The sequence below is a fragment of the Hemiscyllium ocellatum genome, chromosome 1 (genome assembly GCF_020745735.1).
Source record: "Hemiscyllium ocellatum isolate sHemOce1 chromosome 1, sHemOce1.pat.X.cur, whole genome shotgun sequence".
NCBI lineage: Eukaryota > Metazoa > Chordata > Chondrichthyes > Orectolobiformes > Hemiscylliidae > Hemiscyllium > Hemiscyllium ocellatum.
This window is the reverse complement of record NC_083401.1, coordinates 87,428,939-87,447,089: the sequence shown is the minus strand read 5'-3', so window position 1 is coordinate 87,447,089 and position 18,151 is coordinate 87,428,939. Positions and strand designations below refer to the sequence as shown.

Here is an 18,151-nt window from a genome sequence, read left to right as displayed (position 1 = left end):
CAATGTACATGTGTCTGTGCAGTTTGTTTTTAAATCTCCACCTCCCGCCACCCACCCAAACTACTCTACTTCACCTCTATCTGAATATTTCGGTTTGCCGGGCGGTCAAGATTTATGTACCCGGATGCGGAAGTGGCGGCTGATTCCCCCCTCCCTCGCGCTGGTGGTTGTTGTTGTCCTGCACTTGCGTCATTTCCGGCTCCATCTCTATGGTTTCGGTAACGGCTGCGGCAGCGCTCGTGGGGGGGTTTGGCGGGAGAGAGCGCGCTCGAGCCCGCGAGGTGCAGAGGGGGGGGGTTCCGTTACTGAGCTCGGCCCTTCCCCCACCTCTCCAGAGCCAGAGCCAGAGCCAGGCAGCCGCTTCCCCGGGGAGCTGAGTGAGGAGCCGACATCGAGCCGGGCCGGCGGGGACACGGGAAGAGCTCCTGCTCCTGTTGTGGCAGGTAGGGATCGCCTCGTCGTTGTCAGGGCCTTCGCTTCGCCTTGGGGGCCCCAGTCCCCTCCTCCCCACCCGTTGCCCGGGGTGACGACCCCACCGAGCCGCCGCGATTCCCACCATCCCCGATCGGTCTGAATAGAACAACTGGTGGAAATAAATTATTGAGAGCTTTACGGTCTTGTTTGTAATTGCAGGGATAGTTGGTTGTAATTTTTTGTACACCTGTGCTGGTCGGATGTTTCCCTTTGCGATCCCGCGTGTGTAGGTTTTGGGATGGAAGGACAGCACCTTTCACTGTCTCAGGATGCTTTGAAGAACATGAGAATCAGTGAAGTATTCCGAGCTTGTTATTCAGGCAGGTTGGCAGTCAGTTTACAAACCGGAGAGTCTGATAAACAGCAGTGTGGTAAGAGTTAAAAATTCACACAACACCCGGTTTAGTCCAACAGGTTTACTTGGAAGGACAGGGTTTCGGAGCGCTGCTGCTTCGTCAGGATCATGGGACACAGTATCCATAGTAAAAGATCAAAGGGTCAAACTAACAAATACACATTTAGTGTATAACCTCAGAACATTACCTCTGTTTTCTCTCTGTGGATGATACCAAACCTCTATTTTTGTGTGTAAAACATTTTTGCTGTTGAATGAGAAATAAACTTGGTTCTTCTATAGTGAATGCATTGAAATATATCTGCCTGACAGGGGAATCAAGGCCACAGTTTAATGCCTATGACAGGGCAGCACTTCCTTGGTCATGCTAGATTTGGTGCCCGAATCTCTGGATTGGTACATCAGCACACTATCTTCTGATTCAAGCTCGGATGTGAGAATTCAGCCATGGTTGAAGACAATAGAAGAGACATTAAATGATGTACTGTATTAGAAGGCATTTTTGATTAAATATTTTCACTTAAATGTTAAAATAAACTGTGTGATCTTCAAATGTTATGCTAAATAATGTACCAACTGTCTTGTCTCTAGTAATTGGAGATGGCAACTGGTGGTGATCCTTTGTTTGAGGAAAGTATTGAAGATCATAACTGCACTGTGAATAATGGAAGTCTGGATGATCAGCTTAATAACCGGGTAAGTCAAAGTTATTTCAGTTGTGTTAAAGTTCCAAGAAAATATGTTAATATTAAGTTGGTGATTATGCATTATGGTAGAAATTCATTGCTGGGAATTTTTTCTTCGGTGTCAAGGACAGATAAGTCGGTCAAATATAAGGCAGCTTGGTTTTGAAATAATCAATTTGTTTATTCCATTTTCTTCCTTTGTGATTTCAAAATACTGGCAAAACCGGTGAACAGATCATGTGGAACTATAGGAATTACGAATTCTCTGCAAATGACCTGACTGGATAACTTTGTGATATTGTGATGTAAGGTGTGTGATTTATCAATGTCCTAATATTTGTTTTGAACAAGTGACGTATAGGTTTTTAAAAATTTACTTGTGTGATGAGACCAACTCTGGCTGGTTAATTTTATTGATTTATTGACCACCCTAACTTGCTGTTCAGAAGATGATGGTGCCTTGAACCACTGCGATCTTTTTGGTCTCAATACATTTACTATGCTGTTGTAGGATTTTGACTCAGCAACACCGAAGGAATAATGATATATTTTCAAGTTAGGATGGTGAGTGACTTGGAAAGGAATTTGCAAGTGATAGTTTTCTCATATGTTTGTGCCTTTGTCCTTCTAGGTAGTAGTGTTTGAGAGTTTGGAAGATGCTGGCTAAGGAGCTTTGCTGAATTTCTGCAGTGCATCTTGAAGAGGGTACCTACTGCTACTGAGCTTTGCTGATGGAGGAAGTGAATGTTTGTGCATGTGGTGTGAATCAAGGTTGCTTTGTCCTGGTTGAATGTTGTTGGAGCTGTACCTGTCCAGGCAAGTGGGGAATATTCTGTTTCATGCTCCTGACTTGTCCTTTGGAGATAATGGGCAGGCTTTGGGATTTAGGAGGTGGGTTACTCACTGCAGGATTCCTAGCCTCTGACCTGCTCTTGCTGCTACGGTAGTTCACTGATGACACGGCTGTTGTAGGTCGGATCGCAAACCATGATAAGACACAATACAGGAATGAGGGAGAGTGCTTGCTGACATGGTATAAAGATAAAACTGTCTTCCTCAACATCAGCAAAACGAAAGATCTGCTCATTACTTGGGGGAACAAGTTGCAGGGCATGCTCCTTTCAACTTCACTGGTGCTGAAGTTGAGATGGGTCAAAAGCGTCACATCCTTAGCAGTGATGATCATGACAATCTGTCCTTGTCCACCCACGTGATGTGATGGTCAAGAAAACAATAATGTCTCAAATTTCTCTGGAGGGTAAGGAAATTTGGCATGTCTCTTACCAATTTTTTGGGATGCATTATAGAAAGCATTCTCTCCAGATGGATCTGAACGAATGGTGCTGAACATTGCACATTCATCAACGACCATCCCTACTTCTGACCTTATTGTGGAGGGAAGGTCATTGATCAATGAACTGAGATGGTTGGGTCTTGGACACTACTCTGATAAAATTCTGCAGAGGTGTCTTGGAGCTGAGATTCTGACATAAAGCAACCACAATTGTCATTCTTTTAAACCAGGTGTCTGAAGTGGTTTTATGATCAACTCATAGATATTTCTATAGCCGTGGTGATTTTTTCTTTACAGTCTGACATAGTGTTCATCAAGGCAAATGGAAGTTTTTATCATTGTGAAGTTAACAGTTGAATGTTACAATTTCAGTTTGCAAGGTCAGCAATTGATTCTCCCCCGCCCTTGACGGAGATCTCAGTTATCTGTAGGAATAATAGAGTGGTTATGGTAAGGGATTATAACTTTTCAAACATAGACTGAGACTGTCATAGTGGTAAGGGTTTAGATGGAGAGGAATTTAAGTAGGTATAAGAAAATTTTCTGATTCAGTATATGGATGTACCTATGAGAGAAGGTGCAAAACCTGACCTACCCTTGGTAAATAAGGCAGGGCAGGTGACTGACGTGTCAGTGGGGGAGCACTTTGGGGCCAGCAACCATAAGTCTATTAGTTTTAAAATAGTGATGGAATAAGATAGACTGGATCTAAAAGTTGAAGCTCTAAATTGGAGAAGGCCAATTTTGACAGTATTAAGCAAGCACTTTCAAAAGCTGATTGGTAGCAGGTGTTCACAGGTAAAAGGACGGCTGGAAAATGGGAAGCCTTTAGAAATAAGATCATGAGAGTCCAGAGATGGTATATCCCTGTTAATGTGAAAGGAAAGGCTGGTAGGTATAGAGAATGCTGGATGACCAAAGTAATTGAGGGTTTGGTTCAGAAAAAGAAGGAAGCATATGTCAGGTATAGACAGAATAGATCAATTGAATCCTTAGAAGAGTACAAAGGCAGTAGGAGTGTACTTAGGTGGGAAATCAGAAGGGCAAAAAGAGGACATGAGATAGCTTTGACAAATTGGGTTAAGGAGAATCGAAAGGGTAACAAGGGAGATAATTGGGTGCCTTAAAGATCAACAAGGCAGGCTTTGTGTGGAGTCGCAGGAGTTGGGGGAGATACTAAACAAATATTTTGCATCAGTGTTTACTGCGGAAAAGGACAAGGAAGATATAAAATGTAGGGAAATAGATGGTGACATCTTGAACAATGTCCATTTTACGGTGGAGGAAGTGCTGGATATCTTGAAACGCATAAGAGTGGATAAATTCCCAGGATCTGATCAGGTGTACCGTAGACCTCTGTGGGAAGCTAGGAAGGTGATCGCTGAGCCTCTTGCTGAGATGTTTGTATCATCAATAGTCACAGGTGAGGTGTTGGAAGCCTGGAGGTTGGCTAATCTGGTACCCCTATTTAAGAATGGTGGTAAGTACAAGCCAGGGATCTATATCCTGGTGAGCCTGACGTCAGTGGTTTGCAAGTTGTTGGAGGGAATCCTGAGGGACAGGATGTACATGTATTTGGAAAGGCAAGGACTGATTTGGGATAGTCAACATGGCTTTGTGCTTTAGAAATCATGTCTCACAAACTTGTTTGAGTTTTTTGAAGAAGTAACAAAGAAGAGTGATGAGGGCAGAGCAATGAATATGATCTATATGGACTTAAGTAAGACATTCAACAAGGTTCCCCATGGGAGATTGGGTTAGCAAGGTTAGATCTCATGGAATACAGGGAAAACTAGCCATTTGGATACAGAATTGGTTCGAAGGTAGAAGACAGGGGGTTGTGATGGAGGGTTCCTTTTCAGACTGGAGGCCTGTGACCACTGGAGGGCTACAAGGATCAGTGCTGGTTCCACAACTTTTTGTCATTTATGTAAATGATTTGGATGTGAGCTTAAAGGGTACAGTTAGTAAGTTTGCAGGTAATACAGAAATTGTTGGTGTAGTGGATAGTGAACAAGGTTACCTCGGATTACAACGAGATCTTGATCAGATGACCCAACGGGCTGAGGAGTGGCAGATGGAATTTAATTTAGATAAATGCAAGGTGCTGCAATTTGGGAAAGCAAATCTTGACAGAAAGTTTACACTGAATGGTAAGGCCCTCAGGAGTGTTGCTGAACAAAGAGACTTTGGAGTGCAGGTTCAAGGTTCCTTGAAAGTAGAGTCGCAGGTCGATAGGATAGTGAAGGCTGCATTTGGTATGCTTTCCTTTATTTGTCAGAGCATTGAGTACAAGAGTTAGTAGGTCATGTTGCGGCTGTACAGGACATTGGTCAGGCCCCTGTTGGAATATTGCGTGCAATTCTGGTCTCCTTCCTGTCAGAAATATGTTGTGAAACTTGAAAGGGTTCAGAAAAGATTTACAAAGATGTTGCCAGGGTTGGAGGATTTGAGCTATAGGGAGAGGTTAAACAGGCTGAGGCTGTTTTCCCTGGAGCGTCGGAGGCTGATGGCTGACGGCTGACCTTATAGAGGTTTAAAAAATCATGAAGGGCATGGATAGGGTAAGTAGACACGGTTTTTTCCCTGGGATGGGAGAATCCAGAACTAGAGGGCATAGGTTTAGGGTGAGAGGGGAAAGATATAAGAGACCTACAGGGCAACATTTTCACGCAGAGGGTGGTATGTGCATGGAATGAGCTGCCAGATGAAGTGGTGCAGACTAGTACAACTGCAACATTTAAAAGGCATCTGGATGGGTGTATGAATAGAAAGGGTTTGGAGGGATATGGGCTGGGTGCTGGCAGGTGAGACTTGTTTGGATTGGGATATTCTGATCCGTATGGATGAGTTGGACTGATGGGTCTGTTTCCATGCTGCACATCTTTATGACTCTAGGAAATATTTGTAGATGAAAGAAAATTGTTTTAATTGCAGTTTGGAAGTTTGAATAAGATTTTATCAAGACAGGATGCGTAAGTAGATACCCCTGAGAAAGGATGGCAGTTTGGAATTGGTAAGAAAGTGTTTACTTGAGTGAGAGCGATTTAGTTTAAATGTTTCAGACCATATGCTTTTGGTTAAAAAATTTATTTGAATCTGAGAAAGTCTAAGCTTGGTTCAGTGAAGGCTTCAGGGAGAGGCTATCAGATTCACAAGGCAGATAACTGAAGCCACAGATAAGTCACATACTTGTAGACAAGGGGATTCACTCTAGTGTTTGGATACTTGATTGGGATGTGTTTGAAATAAATGTGATTGTATTTTTACGGTATGTTTTGAATTTTTTAAATGTGTTGTTTGATTTATTTATCTTCAATTATTGCAACTTACCAGCAATATTATGTGCTCGTTTCAATGAAAACAAAACATGAAACCTGGTTAGATCAAATTATAACAATATACAAATGATATTTTTTCATATCTGGTATACGTTGTCCAGTGGATAGTGAGCAGTTTCAGGAACATCTATGTTGTCTTAGACAAAATAAGGCTTTGCATCATATTACTTGGTATTTCAAATTGATGTATATTATACTTTTTCTTCCTCGTCACAATTTCCTCAATGATGAACTGTTAAACTCATTTTCGACAAGTAGTGCCAATTTTTATTGATTAAATTTCTATGTGCAAATGAGTTTGTGTGCAGTTGTTACCATCTTGTTGACCTATAGAAATAATGACACATTTTGCAATTAATTTGAAAAATGTCAATTTGTTGATTCCCAAACTTGAGCAATTGCAGAAAATAACTAATTATTTTTTCATGCCTATTTCTTAAGCTCACCAAATCTCTATGCATGTATACAGCCCTTTTTGGCGAGATCCTTCATTCAGAGTTTCAGAAATTGGGAAGAATTTTAAAAATAGAGCCACTAAGATAACAATCTGGATTACACCATGGTGCCATGTAATAGGAAATAAACAGTTCAGAAACTGAAGGGTGTAATGGGTTAACACATGGCTAGGGAAACTGCAAGGTCAGGAAAGTATTCAATTGCTCAGATGTTGTTAAAATTCTGAGCTAGAATTGACCTTTTCAGACTGGATGGACTTCATCTTTAAGAGCTTGGTCTAGCAGGAATGTATAGCTTGCATTATTGGGGAAGGGTTAACCTACTTTGGGTGGGAAGGGCAACACTTTGCAGCTCTGGGAAAGGATAGAGCCAGTGGAGTGTTGATAGAAATTAGTAGTTCAGAAACAAGAGGGATTGCGTTTCAGGAAAGTGTTATTCACGCAAGCTGGTTGCAAAAAAACCTCTGACTTCCATAAGTTCATAAGATATAGGAGCAGGATTAGGCCATTTGGCCTATTAAGTCTGCTCTGACTTGATCATGACTGATTTGATCATGACTGATATGCTCCTCACAGCATTTTCTTGTCTTCCCACCATATCTCTTCAACCCATTACCAATTAGAAGTATGTCTAATTCCTTAAAGTCCCAGCATCCACCACAATTTGGGTTAGGAAATTCCACAGATTCACAGCCCTTTGGAAAAGTAGTTTCTCCTCAACTCTTTTAAATTTGCTACCCCTTATCCACAGGCTATGACCGCCTCTCGTTTACAGACGTTTTGTGAAAATCCTGTTTTGCATGTGCTCTAGTTAAGCATTCAGGAGTGATCTGGAGCAGTCATTGTTTGAATAAAGAAGCTAGTTAATTTGAGACCAAGATGAGGAAACATTTTTTCACTCAGAGGGCTAAGAGACTTTGGAATTCCCTTTCTCAAAAGGCTGTGGATGCAAGATCTTTAAATATGTTTAAGGCAGATGTAGATAAATTCTTGATAATCAAGGAACCAGAAGATTACTGGGGGTATGTGTCAATGTAGAGTTGCGGTTGAAATCAGATCAGCCATGATCTTTTTGAATAGTTGAGCAGGTCCAAAGTGAGTGGCTTAGTTTTGTTTCTCGTTTGTATGAGTTAATGCATGCAAGCATAATTTGTGTAGTGAAGCTCAGTGATTGCATTTGAAGTGATTCTGGATTGACGATGGTATAAATTGCAAAGTTCCTTGTCCAAGTGTAATTTAAATGAGTCATCTCCATGCCTGTAGTAATTTGCTGGAGGAGAGAGACACTATTTCAGCAATCATGATGGAGAACAGGGGTGATGTGATGTCACAGCCTTGTTTGACCCCCAGCCTGCATGAAATAGGGTTTGTGGTGGTGACTTTGTTTGGGGTTGAAGCTCGCATGTTATCAGGGAATTTCCAGAACACTTATCACAAATGTCTGAAGGCAGTCAACTTTGAGTCTACATACTTGACAGTCTATGGATTTGGTAAAGTTGAGTAATGTAGAACTATTAGTGCTGTTCTTTTCATTTTTCTTATTGCTATGCATGTTTATGGTGCTCCAGTATGTGAAAATGGTGTTGCCACTCCTTGGCCACTTTTTGGAGGTAAATGAGGAGAACTCTGCAATAATTTTTCCTGTTTCAGACAACAAGAAGACTCCAATTTTGGATAATTCGGGCAATCAGTCAAAAGTCAAGACTGTTAATGTTTTTCTGAATGGATAATATTGACTGCCTTTGTCAACCTGATGAAGACAGTCCCCATATATGACTTTCATTGGGTTAGGTCCTTAAGTGCTTGGGCCATAGATCATTTTGACAGCACTGAATAAGCCTTGAATCTTATTGGGTAATTGAGAGTTGCTGAAGTTTCGGTGGGTACTCTTTGTACTCGGCAGTTGTTCTTTGTGGTGAGTCTTATGCTGTGTCTTCATCCTCTCAATGGACAGCTACTTTGAAGTGTAGAGAGATTTCAATTTGCAGAAGTTTTGCATTTGGGTTTGACTAGATCCCATACGCCTTAGTTGTTTTCATTAACTCATTCATGATGTTTATTAGTAGAGAGGCCAAGGATACCTTTGCATTTGCTTGATACCTCTAGACTTGACTATTCCAGAGCAGATTTCCGTATTAAATGCATTATAAACTTCAGGTTATTCAAGGCTTTTCAATCTGTTCCTTGACTCTTATGAAAATCTCTTTACAATCCATATCATTTATAAATACTGTGAGCAATCTGTTCTCTTGTCCAAAATGGATAACTTTACATTTTTCCACATTATATTCCAAATGTTATGTTCTTGGCCATTCAGTAAGCCAGTCCAAAACCTTCTGAAGCTGGTTTACATTTTCTCAATGACTGATGTTAAGCTAACTGGCTAACAAAAATCTTGTTAGCTTTTTTGGTTACTTACCCTTTTAGAAATTGGCATTTGCCCAAACTGCCAATGCCAATTTAAGGACTGCTGCAAGAGGAATCCAGTGCATTCAGTATTTCTACAGCTGCTTGCTTTAATATAGAGTCATGCAGTACAGACTCATGCAGCCTTCGGTCCAATCAGTCCACAACAACCATAATCCCACACTAAACTTGTCCTGCCTGCACTTGCCCCATATCCCTCCAAATATTTCTTATTAATCTATTTATCTAAATGTCTTTTAAAAGTTGTAACTATACACGCATCCACCACTTTGTCTGCAAGTTCATTCCACTCCTATTTTAAAAAATTGCCCCTCGTGTCTTTTTTAAATCTTTCTCCTCTCATCTTAAACATATGTCCACTAGTCTTAAAAAAACCCACCCAAGGGAAAACACATCAGCCATTCACCTTATCTGCACCCCTCATGATTTTATAAACCTCTGCAAGGTCACCCTCCACCTCCAACGGCCTTGTCACTGAGTCCTTGCTGGATCTCGCCACGGCAGATGCCATCAATGCCATTGGGTACTGCACTGGCACCTCCATGAGTCCGCTTTGGGTCCACCTCACCAGTGCAGCTGGGTCTTGTTCTGGGCCCACATTCACCTCTGTGCCACCTCCATGAATCTGCACTGGATGCAGACGCTGCTGGGAACCAAACTTGCCTTTTCAACAACAGCCATAAATCGGTGCTAGAATAATCTCATCAGTGCAGAAGCCATTGGGAATCCACACTCTCTTCCAGTGTCACTGCCATAAGTCTGCACTGGGCTAACCTGCAGCCGATGCAGTTACTGAGAGTTTTTCAACAATAAATAAGTAAAATAAAAAAGAAGCAAAAGCAAAGAAAGAGAAGAGGATAAAAAGGGAAGAAACAAGGAGAAGAATAGATGGTCCCCAGGATCAGTAGTCCTTCTCCACTGCCACCTAAGCAGATGTTTTTGGTGACTAGGCAATGGCAAATATTTGAAGAACGCATAGAGGATTTTCAACAACTCTTCATTCCTCTCTGGCTCAAAAAGAAAGCCAGAAAGGTGGCCTGACTCTGGCTAAGAAAGGGAAATTAGGCATAATATTCCAAGGAATACAAATGCACCAAAAATCATGCTAAGGCCTGAGGATTGGGGACAGCTTAGATTTCAGCATGGGAAGACAAAGGGATTGGTTAAGAGAAGGAAGATAGAGTATTACTGTAAGCTTGTAGGGAAAAGTATTGAACTTTAAAACTCCTACAGGTAAATTAATAGAAAAAGACAACAAATGAAGGTCCCTTACAATCACAAACAGAGTTAAAAATCACACAACACCAGAAGGACTTGTTTCTTATTCCTGTATTTATCTACATGTCTTTTAAAAGTTGTAACTGAACCTACATCCACCACTTCGTCTGCAAGTTCATTCCACTCTTAGAAAAAAAATTGCCCCTTGTGTCTTTTTTAAAATCTTTTTCCTCTCATCTTAAACATATGTCTACTCGTCGTAAAAAAAATCCCACCTAAGGGAAAAGACACCTGTCTTTCACCTTATCTATACCCGTCATGATTTTATAAACCTCTGCAAGGTCACCTTCCCTATGTTGAGATTGGCCTTGCTGGACGTTTTGACTAATTCTGCCACAAATCTCACTGTGGCCCATGTAGTCCAGGCCCCTCTGAAATTCCAATGCATAACTTTTCAAGTCTAGTCATATTTTCCCAAAGATGACTCCACAAAGGCGCATTATTATGATTGGTATTCAGTCATCTCAGTTGCAGGTATACTGTGTGCAAGACATAGGCATGCATGGGTTGGACTGAAGAGTCTGTTTCCATGCTGTATGCCTCGATGTCATGAAGATGTGTGGAGTTGTGGATAGTGAGGAAGGATATCAAAAGATACAGAAGGATATAGACCAGTTGGGAAAAATGGGTGGAGAAATGGCAGATGGAGTTTAATCTGACAAGTGTGAAGTGATGCAGTTTGGGAGGTCAAATGCAAGAGAAAAATACATGGAAAATGGCAGAACCCTTAGGAGCATTGTTATAGGGAAGGGTCTTGGGGTGAAGTCCATAGCTCCCTGAATGTGGCAACATAAATGGATCAAGTGCAAAAGAAGGTTTATGGCATTCTTGCCTTTATTGGTTGGAGCATTAAGTATAAAAGTTGGTTAGTTGTGATGCAGCTCTAAAACACTTCAGTTAGAACATTAGAACATAGAACAGTACAGCACAGAACAGGCCCTTTAGCCCACGATGCTGTGCCGACCACTGATCCTCATGTATGCACCCTCAAATTTCTGTGACCATATGCATGTCCAGGTTTCTCTTAAATGTCCCCAATGACCCTGCCTCCACAACTGCTGCTGTCAATGCATTCCATGCTCTCACTACTCTCTGTGTAAAGAACCCGCCTCTGACATCCCCTCTATACTTTCCTCCAACCAGCTTAAAACTATGACACCTCATGTTAGTCATTTCTGTCCTGGGAAATAGTCTCTGGCTTTCGACTCTATCTATGCCTTTCATTATCTTGTATACCTCAATTAGGTCCCCTCTTCTCCTCCTTTTCTCCAATGAAAAAAGTCCGAGCTCAGTCAATCTCTCCTCATAAGATAAGCCCTCCAGTCCAGGCAGCATTCTGGTACACCTCCTCTGAACCCTCTCCAAAGCATCCACATCTTTCTTATAATAGCGCGACCAGAACTGGATGCAGTATTCCAAATGCGATCTAACCAAAGTTTTATAGAGCTGCAACAAGATCTCACGACTCTTAAACTCAATCCCCCTGTTAATGAAAGCCAAAACACCATATGCTTTCTTAACAACCCTGTCCACTTGGGTGGCCATTTTAAGGGATCTATGCACCTGCACCCCAAAATCCCTCTGTTCCTCCACACTGCCAAGAATCCTATCCTTAATCCTGTACTCAGCTTTCAAATTCGACATTCCAAAATGCATCACCTCGCATTTATTGAGGTTGAACTCCATCTGCCACCTCTTAGCCCATCTCTGCATCCTGTCAATGTCCTGCTGCAGCCTACAACAGCCCTCTATACTGTCAACAACACCTCCAACCTTTGTATCGTCTGCAAACTTGCTGACCCATCCTTCAATCCCCTCATCCAAGTCATTAATAAAAATTACAAACAATAGAGGCCCAAGGAGAGAGCCCTGTGGAACACCACTTACCACAGACTTCCAGGCAGAATATTTTCCTTCTACTACCACTCGCTGTCTTCTGTTGGCCAGCCAATTCTGTATCCAGACAGCTATGTTCCCCTGAATCCCATTCCTCCTGACCTTCTGAATGAGCCTACCATGGGGAACCTTATCAAATGCCTTCCTGAAGTCCATATACACAACATCCACAGCTCGACCCTCATCAACTTTTCTAGTCACATCCTTAAAGAACTCGATAAGGTTTGTGAGGCATGACCTGCCCCTCACAAAGCTGTGTTTGACTGCATTTAATCAAGCCATGCTCTTCCAGATGGTCATAAATCCTATCCCTCAGAATCCTTTTTAACATCTTACAGACGACAGATATGAGACTTACTGGTCTGTAATTGCCGGGATTTCCCAATTTCCTTTCTTGAAGAGAGGAATTACATTTGCCTCTCTCCAGTCCTCAGGACGACTTCAGTGGAGAGCGAGGATGAAAAGATCTTCGCAAGTGGCGAAGCAATTGCATTTCTTGTTTCCCAAAGCAGCCGAGGACAAATCTGGTCCGGGCCGGGCGACTTGTCAATCTTAATGTTTGACAAAATTTTCAGCACATCAGCCTCCTCTATCTCTATCCATTTCAACATGCACACCTGCTCTTCAAAGGTTTCATTCACTACAAAGTTTGTTTCTTTTGTAAAGACAGAAGCAAAAAATTCATTTAGGGCTTCCCTTACCTCCTCAGACTCCACACACAAATTCCCTATGCTATCCCTGATCGGCCCTACTTTTCTTTGACCATTCTCTTTTTCCTCACACAAGTGTAAAATGCCTTTGTGTTCTCCCTAAATGATATTTGGAATATTTTGTGCAGTTCTGGTTACCGTCCTATAGGAAGAATGTGGAATCTGGAGAGAGTGCAAAAGACAATGTTGCCTGGAATGGAGTGAATTAGCTATAGACAAATTTGGGTTATTTTAGTTTTAAGATTTGGGTTTAAGTTCTGAGGAAGGATCACTGGACCCAAAATGTTAACTCTGATTTCTCACCACAGATGCTGCCAGACCTGTTTTGCTTTTTCAGCAGTTTTTGGTTTTGATTTTGGTTGTTTTGGTTACTGCATCAGAGGCTGAGGGGCTACTTGATACAAGTATCAAAAATTGAGAGGCAGCAATTACTTGAAATCTTTTTCCCAGGTTGGAAATGTCAAATGGTAGGGGCATAGGGGAAAAGTTTGAAAGTGATGCGCGAGGAAAGTTTTATTACACAGTGGTAGGTGGATACCTTAAAGGTTAAGTGCTAGAAGCAGAGATGATAGCAGTGTTTAAGAGGCACTTGGATAGACATGTGAACAAGGGCATAGAGGAATATGGGCAATGTGCAGACAGATGGGATTTAGTTTAGAATGGTGTCATGGTCAGCTGAAGGTTCTGTTCTTGTGTTGTACTGTTTTATCTGATAAGAAACATTTTTTGCCGCACAAATATTACATAATAACCATCTCTGCTGAGAGAAAATTCAACCATTATCCTTGATATTCAATGGCCTTATTATTGCTGAATCTCCTAATTTCAACATCCGAGGGGCTATTATTGACTAAGGAACTGTGCTGGATCAGCTGTTTCAATACTGAAGCTACAAGAACAAGTCAGACCCTCCGAATTTGGTGGAAAATAACTTCCCTCATAACTCCTCAAAGCTTGTGCACTATGATGTGTCAACGTTGGGAATGTGATGGAACAGCCTCCATTTTACTGAGGGTGGACCTTTGTAGAGATTTATAAATAGACAAGGATTTTTCTCTGGGGTGGGGAAGCCCAGAACTAGAGGGCATAAATTTAGGGTGAGAGGGGGAAGATATAAAAGGGACGTAAGAAGAGGCACCTTTTCACATCAAAGGTTATGCATGTATGGAATGAGCTGCCATAAGAAGTGGTGAAGGTTAGTACAATTACAATAGTTAAAGGGTATCTGGATGGTATATGAATAGGAAGGATTTAGAGGTTTGTCAGGGATGAGATTTCCGAACACTTGGAAGTGTATGGTAAAATAGGGCAAAGTCAGCATGGTCTCATCAAGGGGAGTCATGTCTGACAAATAGGCTAGAATCTTTTTGAGGAAGTAACAGGCAGTTTAGACCAAGGAAAGCCGATAGATGTTAAGAAGGTGCTGCACACGAGGCTACTGAATAAAATAGGGCCCATGGTGTCAGAGGCAAGGTACTAGCATGGATAGAAGCTTGGCTATCCATGCTGACAAAAGCAGAGAGTGGGAATAAAAAGGTCCTTCTCAGGATGACAGCCGGTGACGAATGGTCATCTGCAAGGGTCAGGAAGAAGGGCTTATGCCCGAAACGTCGATTCTTCTGCTCCTCGGATGCTGCCTGGCCTGCTGTGTTTTTCCAGCTCTACATTTTTCAACTCTGGTACTCCAGCATCTGCAGTCCTCACTTTCTCCATAGCCTGAGAGTAAAGGGAAGATCTTGTAGAATGGAGATAAAGAGAGACTTCAGCTAGAGAGTGGTGAATCTGTGGAGTGCATTGCCACAGAAGGCTATGAAGGCTAGGTCATTGAGTACAGTTAAGAATGAGATAGATAGATTCTTCAATATCAAGGGGATCAAGGATTGCAGGGAGAATGGGGTTGAGAAACTTATCAGCCATGATTGAATGTTGGAGCAGACTCGATGGGCTGAATGATTTAATTTCTGCTCCTATGCCTTAAGGATACGGGTGAAGTGCTGGTAAATGGGACTAGATTAGTTTAGGATATCTGGTCGTCATGGATGAGTTGGACCGAGGGGTCTGTTTTCATGCTGTATATCGCTATGACTGGACACTAGCAACTCCAAAAATACTCAAGAATCTCCATACCGTTCAGGGCAAAGCAGTTTGCTTGATTGGCACCCTATCCAACACTTCCACAATTGGTGACTGAGCAACAGTGTAAAAGTAAAGTTGCTGTAGTGTTGCATCTCATTAGAAAGAAACACCTAGTGGTAGTTCAACCTGAGGGTCGGCATGCTTCAGGACAGGGAAGGGGTTGAGAAGGAAAATCCTTCATAGTAACTTCAGCTGGAGTGGGAATTGAACCCACGCTGTTGGCATCACTCTGCATTACAAACTAGTTGCTCAGCGAACAGACACTCCAAAGTCTGTACCATTTATAAGATAACAAGTCTCCAAGGCTCTTTGTACAGCATCTTCCACATGCACAACTTCTACAATCTAGAATAAAAAGGCAGCAGATGTATGGGAGCACCACCCCTACAGGTTCCCTGCCAGCCACATTAATTTGACGATATATCATCATTCTTTGACTGTGGCTGGAACATCTGAAATTATCTCAGTAACAGCACTGTAGATATAGTGATGCTGTGTGGACTGCCACCACTTTTTCAGTAGGAATTGAGGATGTGCAGCGAAGACTGGTGTAGTCAGCAAATCCCACATTCTTAGGAAGGAATTTAAAAAATATCAAATTGCCTTCATACGTACTGACCCATTTTGACAAGCCAGCTTTGACTCTGAATTCTCTTACTTTCTTCCTGGGAGATAGATTTTTAAAGCTCCGGTTTGACCAAGTATTTCATTATCTGTCATTTTTCCTTATGTGACTAACCTTTTAGTTCTCTGAGAAGTGCCCTGAAATTCAATTATATTAAATGTGCAACATCAATACGAATTCTTGTTCTTCCCAGAGAGATCATTCTATTTCAGTAGCGGTTATTTCATGGTCACTGCAGTTTATTTTGAGTTCATTGGCCAGTGCTCTTGCTTCATTGCTGATCACAAATTCTCTGCCATTGGGTTTGCAATGAAGCAAAATGACTTAGACATTGACCAACTGTAGTATATATAGGAGACAACCACATTGAATGTTAGAGAAACAGTTTTTAAAAAGCAAGCAGGATAGTACTTGTTAATCTTTACACACTTACTAGAATAGTGGTGCATATTTGCAAATACATATGTGTTTCACTTCAACTGTAACTGGGTAAAATTGGAAGATTGTAAGTCCTCCTATATCCACTCTCATACCTTGTGTAACCTGGGGTAAAAACTACGTAGACCACCTGTAGCTCTAAGCATAGCCAAACATTTCAAGATTGCCTATCAATTTTCACCACAAAAGTTAACTACCATCTCCATTTATACTGATATTGTTAGTATGCTTTTTTTTTGTGTGTATGCGGTGAATATTTGTGCCTTGTCCTTCATCTCAGCATGTATCACTCTTTTTGCCCCAACTAGGTCACATAAACTTGACTTCCTTGACAACCAAAAATCTGTCTAACTTAACTGTGACCTCAGTTCTGATTCCCTCATGAGGGCAATCATCTTCTCAACGGTCAAACTCCCCTTAGAATCTTGCATTTCAATAAGATTGTTTCTTGTTCTGTTAGAAGCTCCAATGTCTATCGACATATCCTTTCTCCATAAGAAAACCCCTTTGACCCCAGAATCAGATGAGTGAATCATTGCATGCATCCATTACAAGTATGTCCCTCCTTAAAGATGACCAGAACTACACACAATTTTCTCTGTGATCTTCCCAATGCCCTCTGAAATTGTAGCAAAGCCTCTTTACGAATGTTTTTAGTTCCCATTGCAATAAAGGTCAAAGTTGTACTTTCTTTGAGTCTTTACTATAGCTGCATGCTTACTTTTTTATGATTATAAGCACACCCACATTTATCTATACCATAGTATTCTGCTGTGACTATCTGTTTTGGATGATTAGTGACTTTTATTTAACACAAGTAATCCAAAAGTCACTGCACTAGTACCATAGAACAATGTGATAAAGGCTCAAAATATATTGTATTCATGAAAATTAGGTTGTAATATAAAGCAAAAATGGATTTTATTTTTCAGTTCTGCGATATATAACTTATTTGTATCACTGATAAAGTCATAAAACCATTTTGAACAGTGAACTAAACAAACCATTTCCAAGAATTCATGTGTATATTGCTAAATGACAGGTAAGGTATCCTTCCTGTTCCAAAACTCTGGGGAGATAATTACTGAGATGTTTTCTGGGTTGAAGTTTAAAATATACCAAGAAAGGGAGACAGAAAACTGTCTCTTTTAGAGAGAGGAGGTGTATAACACAGGTGCTGTTATTGACAGTGTCAAAAATTGTCATGACGCAGGACTGGAGAGAAATCAAAGTTGGAAACATCAAGACTGAAGAAGTAAGGTGCTTTGGAGATGTCAGTGAGAAGGGCATCATACAAGACATTTGGATAAATGAGTGTATGGAACTTTGTGTTCAATATAAACAGTTAACAAGAAAGCAGCAAAAGATGTCAGAGACATATTAATTGATGAAAATTGCATACAGTCATAGAGTCATTGAGATTTACTGTGTGGAAACAGACTCTTTGGTCCAAATTGTCCATGCTGACCAGATATCCTAAATTAATCTAGTTCCATTTGCCAGCACCTGGCCCATAACTCACCCAACCCTTCCTATCCGTGCCTTTTATATGTTGTAATTGTATCAGCCTCCTCTAGCTGCTCATTCCGTATACACATACCCTATGCGTGGAAAAGTTGCTCCTTAGATCCTTTTTTAAATCTTTCCCCATCTCAACTTAAACCGATGCCCTCTAGTTCTGGACTCCCCCACCCCAGGGAAAAGACCTTATCTATATACCCTATCCATGCCTCTCATTATTTTGTAAACCTCTACAAGGTCATCCCTCAGCCTCTGACGCTCTGCAGAAAACAGCCCCAGCCTATTCAGCATCTCCCAATAGCTCAAACCCTCTAACTCTGGCAACTTCCTTGCAAATCATTTCTGAGTCCTTTCAGGTTTCACAACATCCTTTTCATAGGAGGGAGACCAGAATTGTACACCACATTCCAAAAGTGGCCTAACCAGTATCCTGTACAGCTGAAACATGACCTCCTAACTCCTAAACTCAATGCTCTGACCAATAAAGGAAAAGCATAACAAACGCTTTCTTCATT

At 41.4% G+C, this 18,151-nt stretch overlaps 1 protein-coding gene across 6 annotated transcripts in view; it reads left to right on the top strand.

Moving 5' to 3' along the window:
* Positions 1-211: 211 nt before the first annotated feature.
* pcm1 (pericentriolar material 1) overlaps positions 212-18,151 on the top strand; it is a 156,418-nt gene continuing 138,478 nt past the window's right edge. For all 6 annotated transcript variants that reach the window (XM_060823968.1, XM_060823962.1, XM_060823943.1 and 3 more), the window contains exons 1-2: positions 212-443; positions 1,421-1,525. In XM_060823968.1, the coding sequence (XP_060679951.1) occupies positions 1,430-1,525 (96 nt within the window). In that variant the 5' untranslated portion in view covers positions 212-443; positions 1,421-1,429. The remainder of the gene's footprint in view (positions 444-1,420; positions 1,526-18,151) is intronic.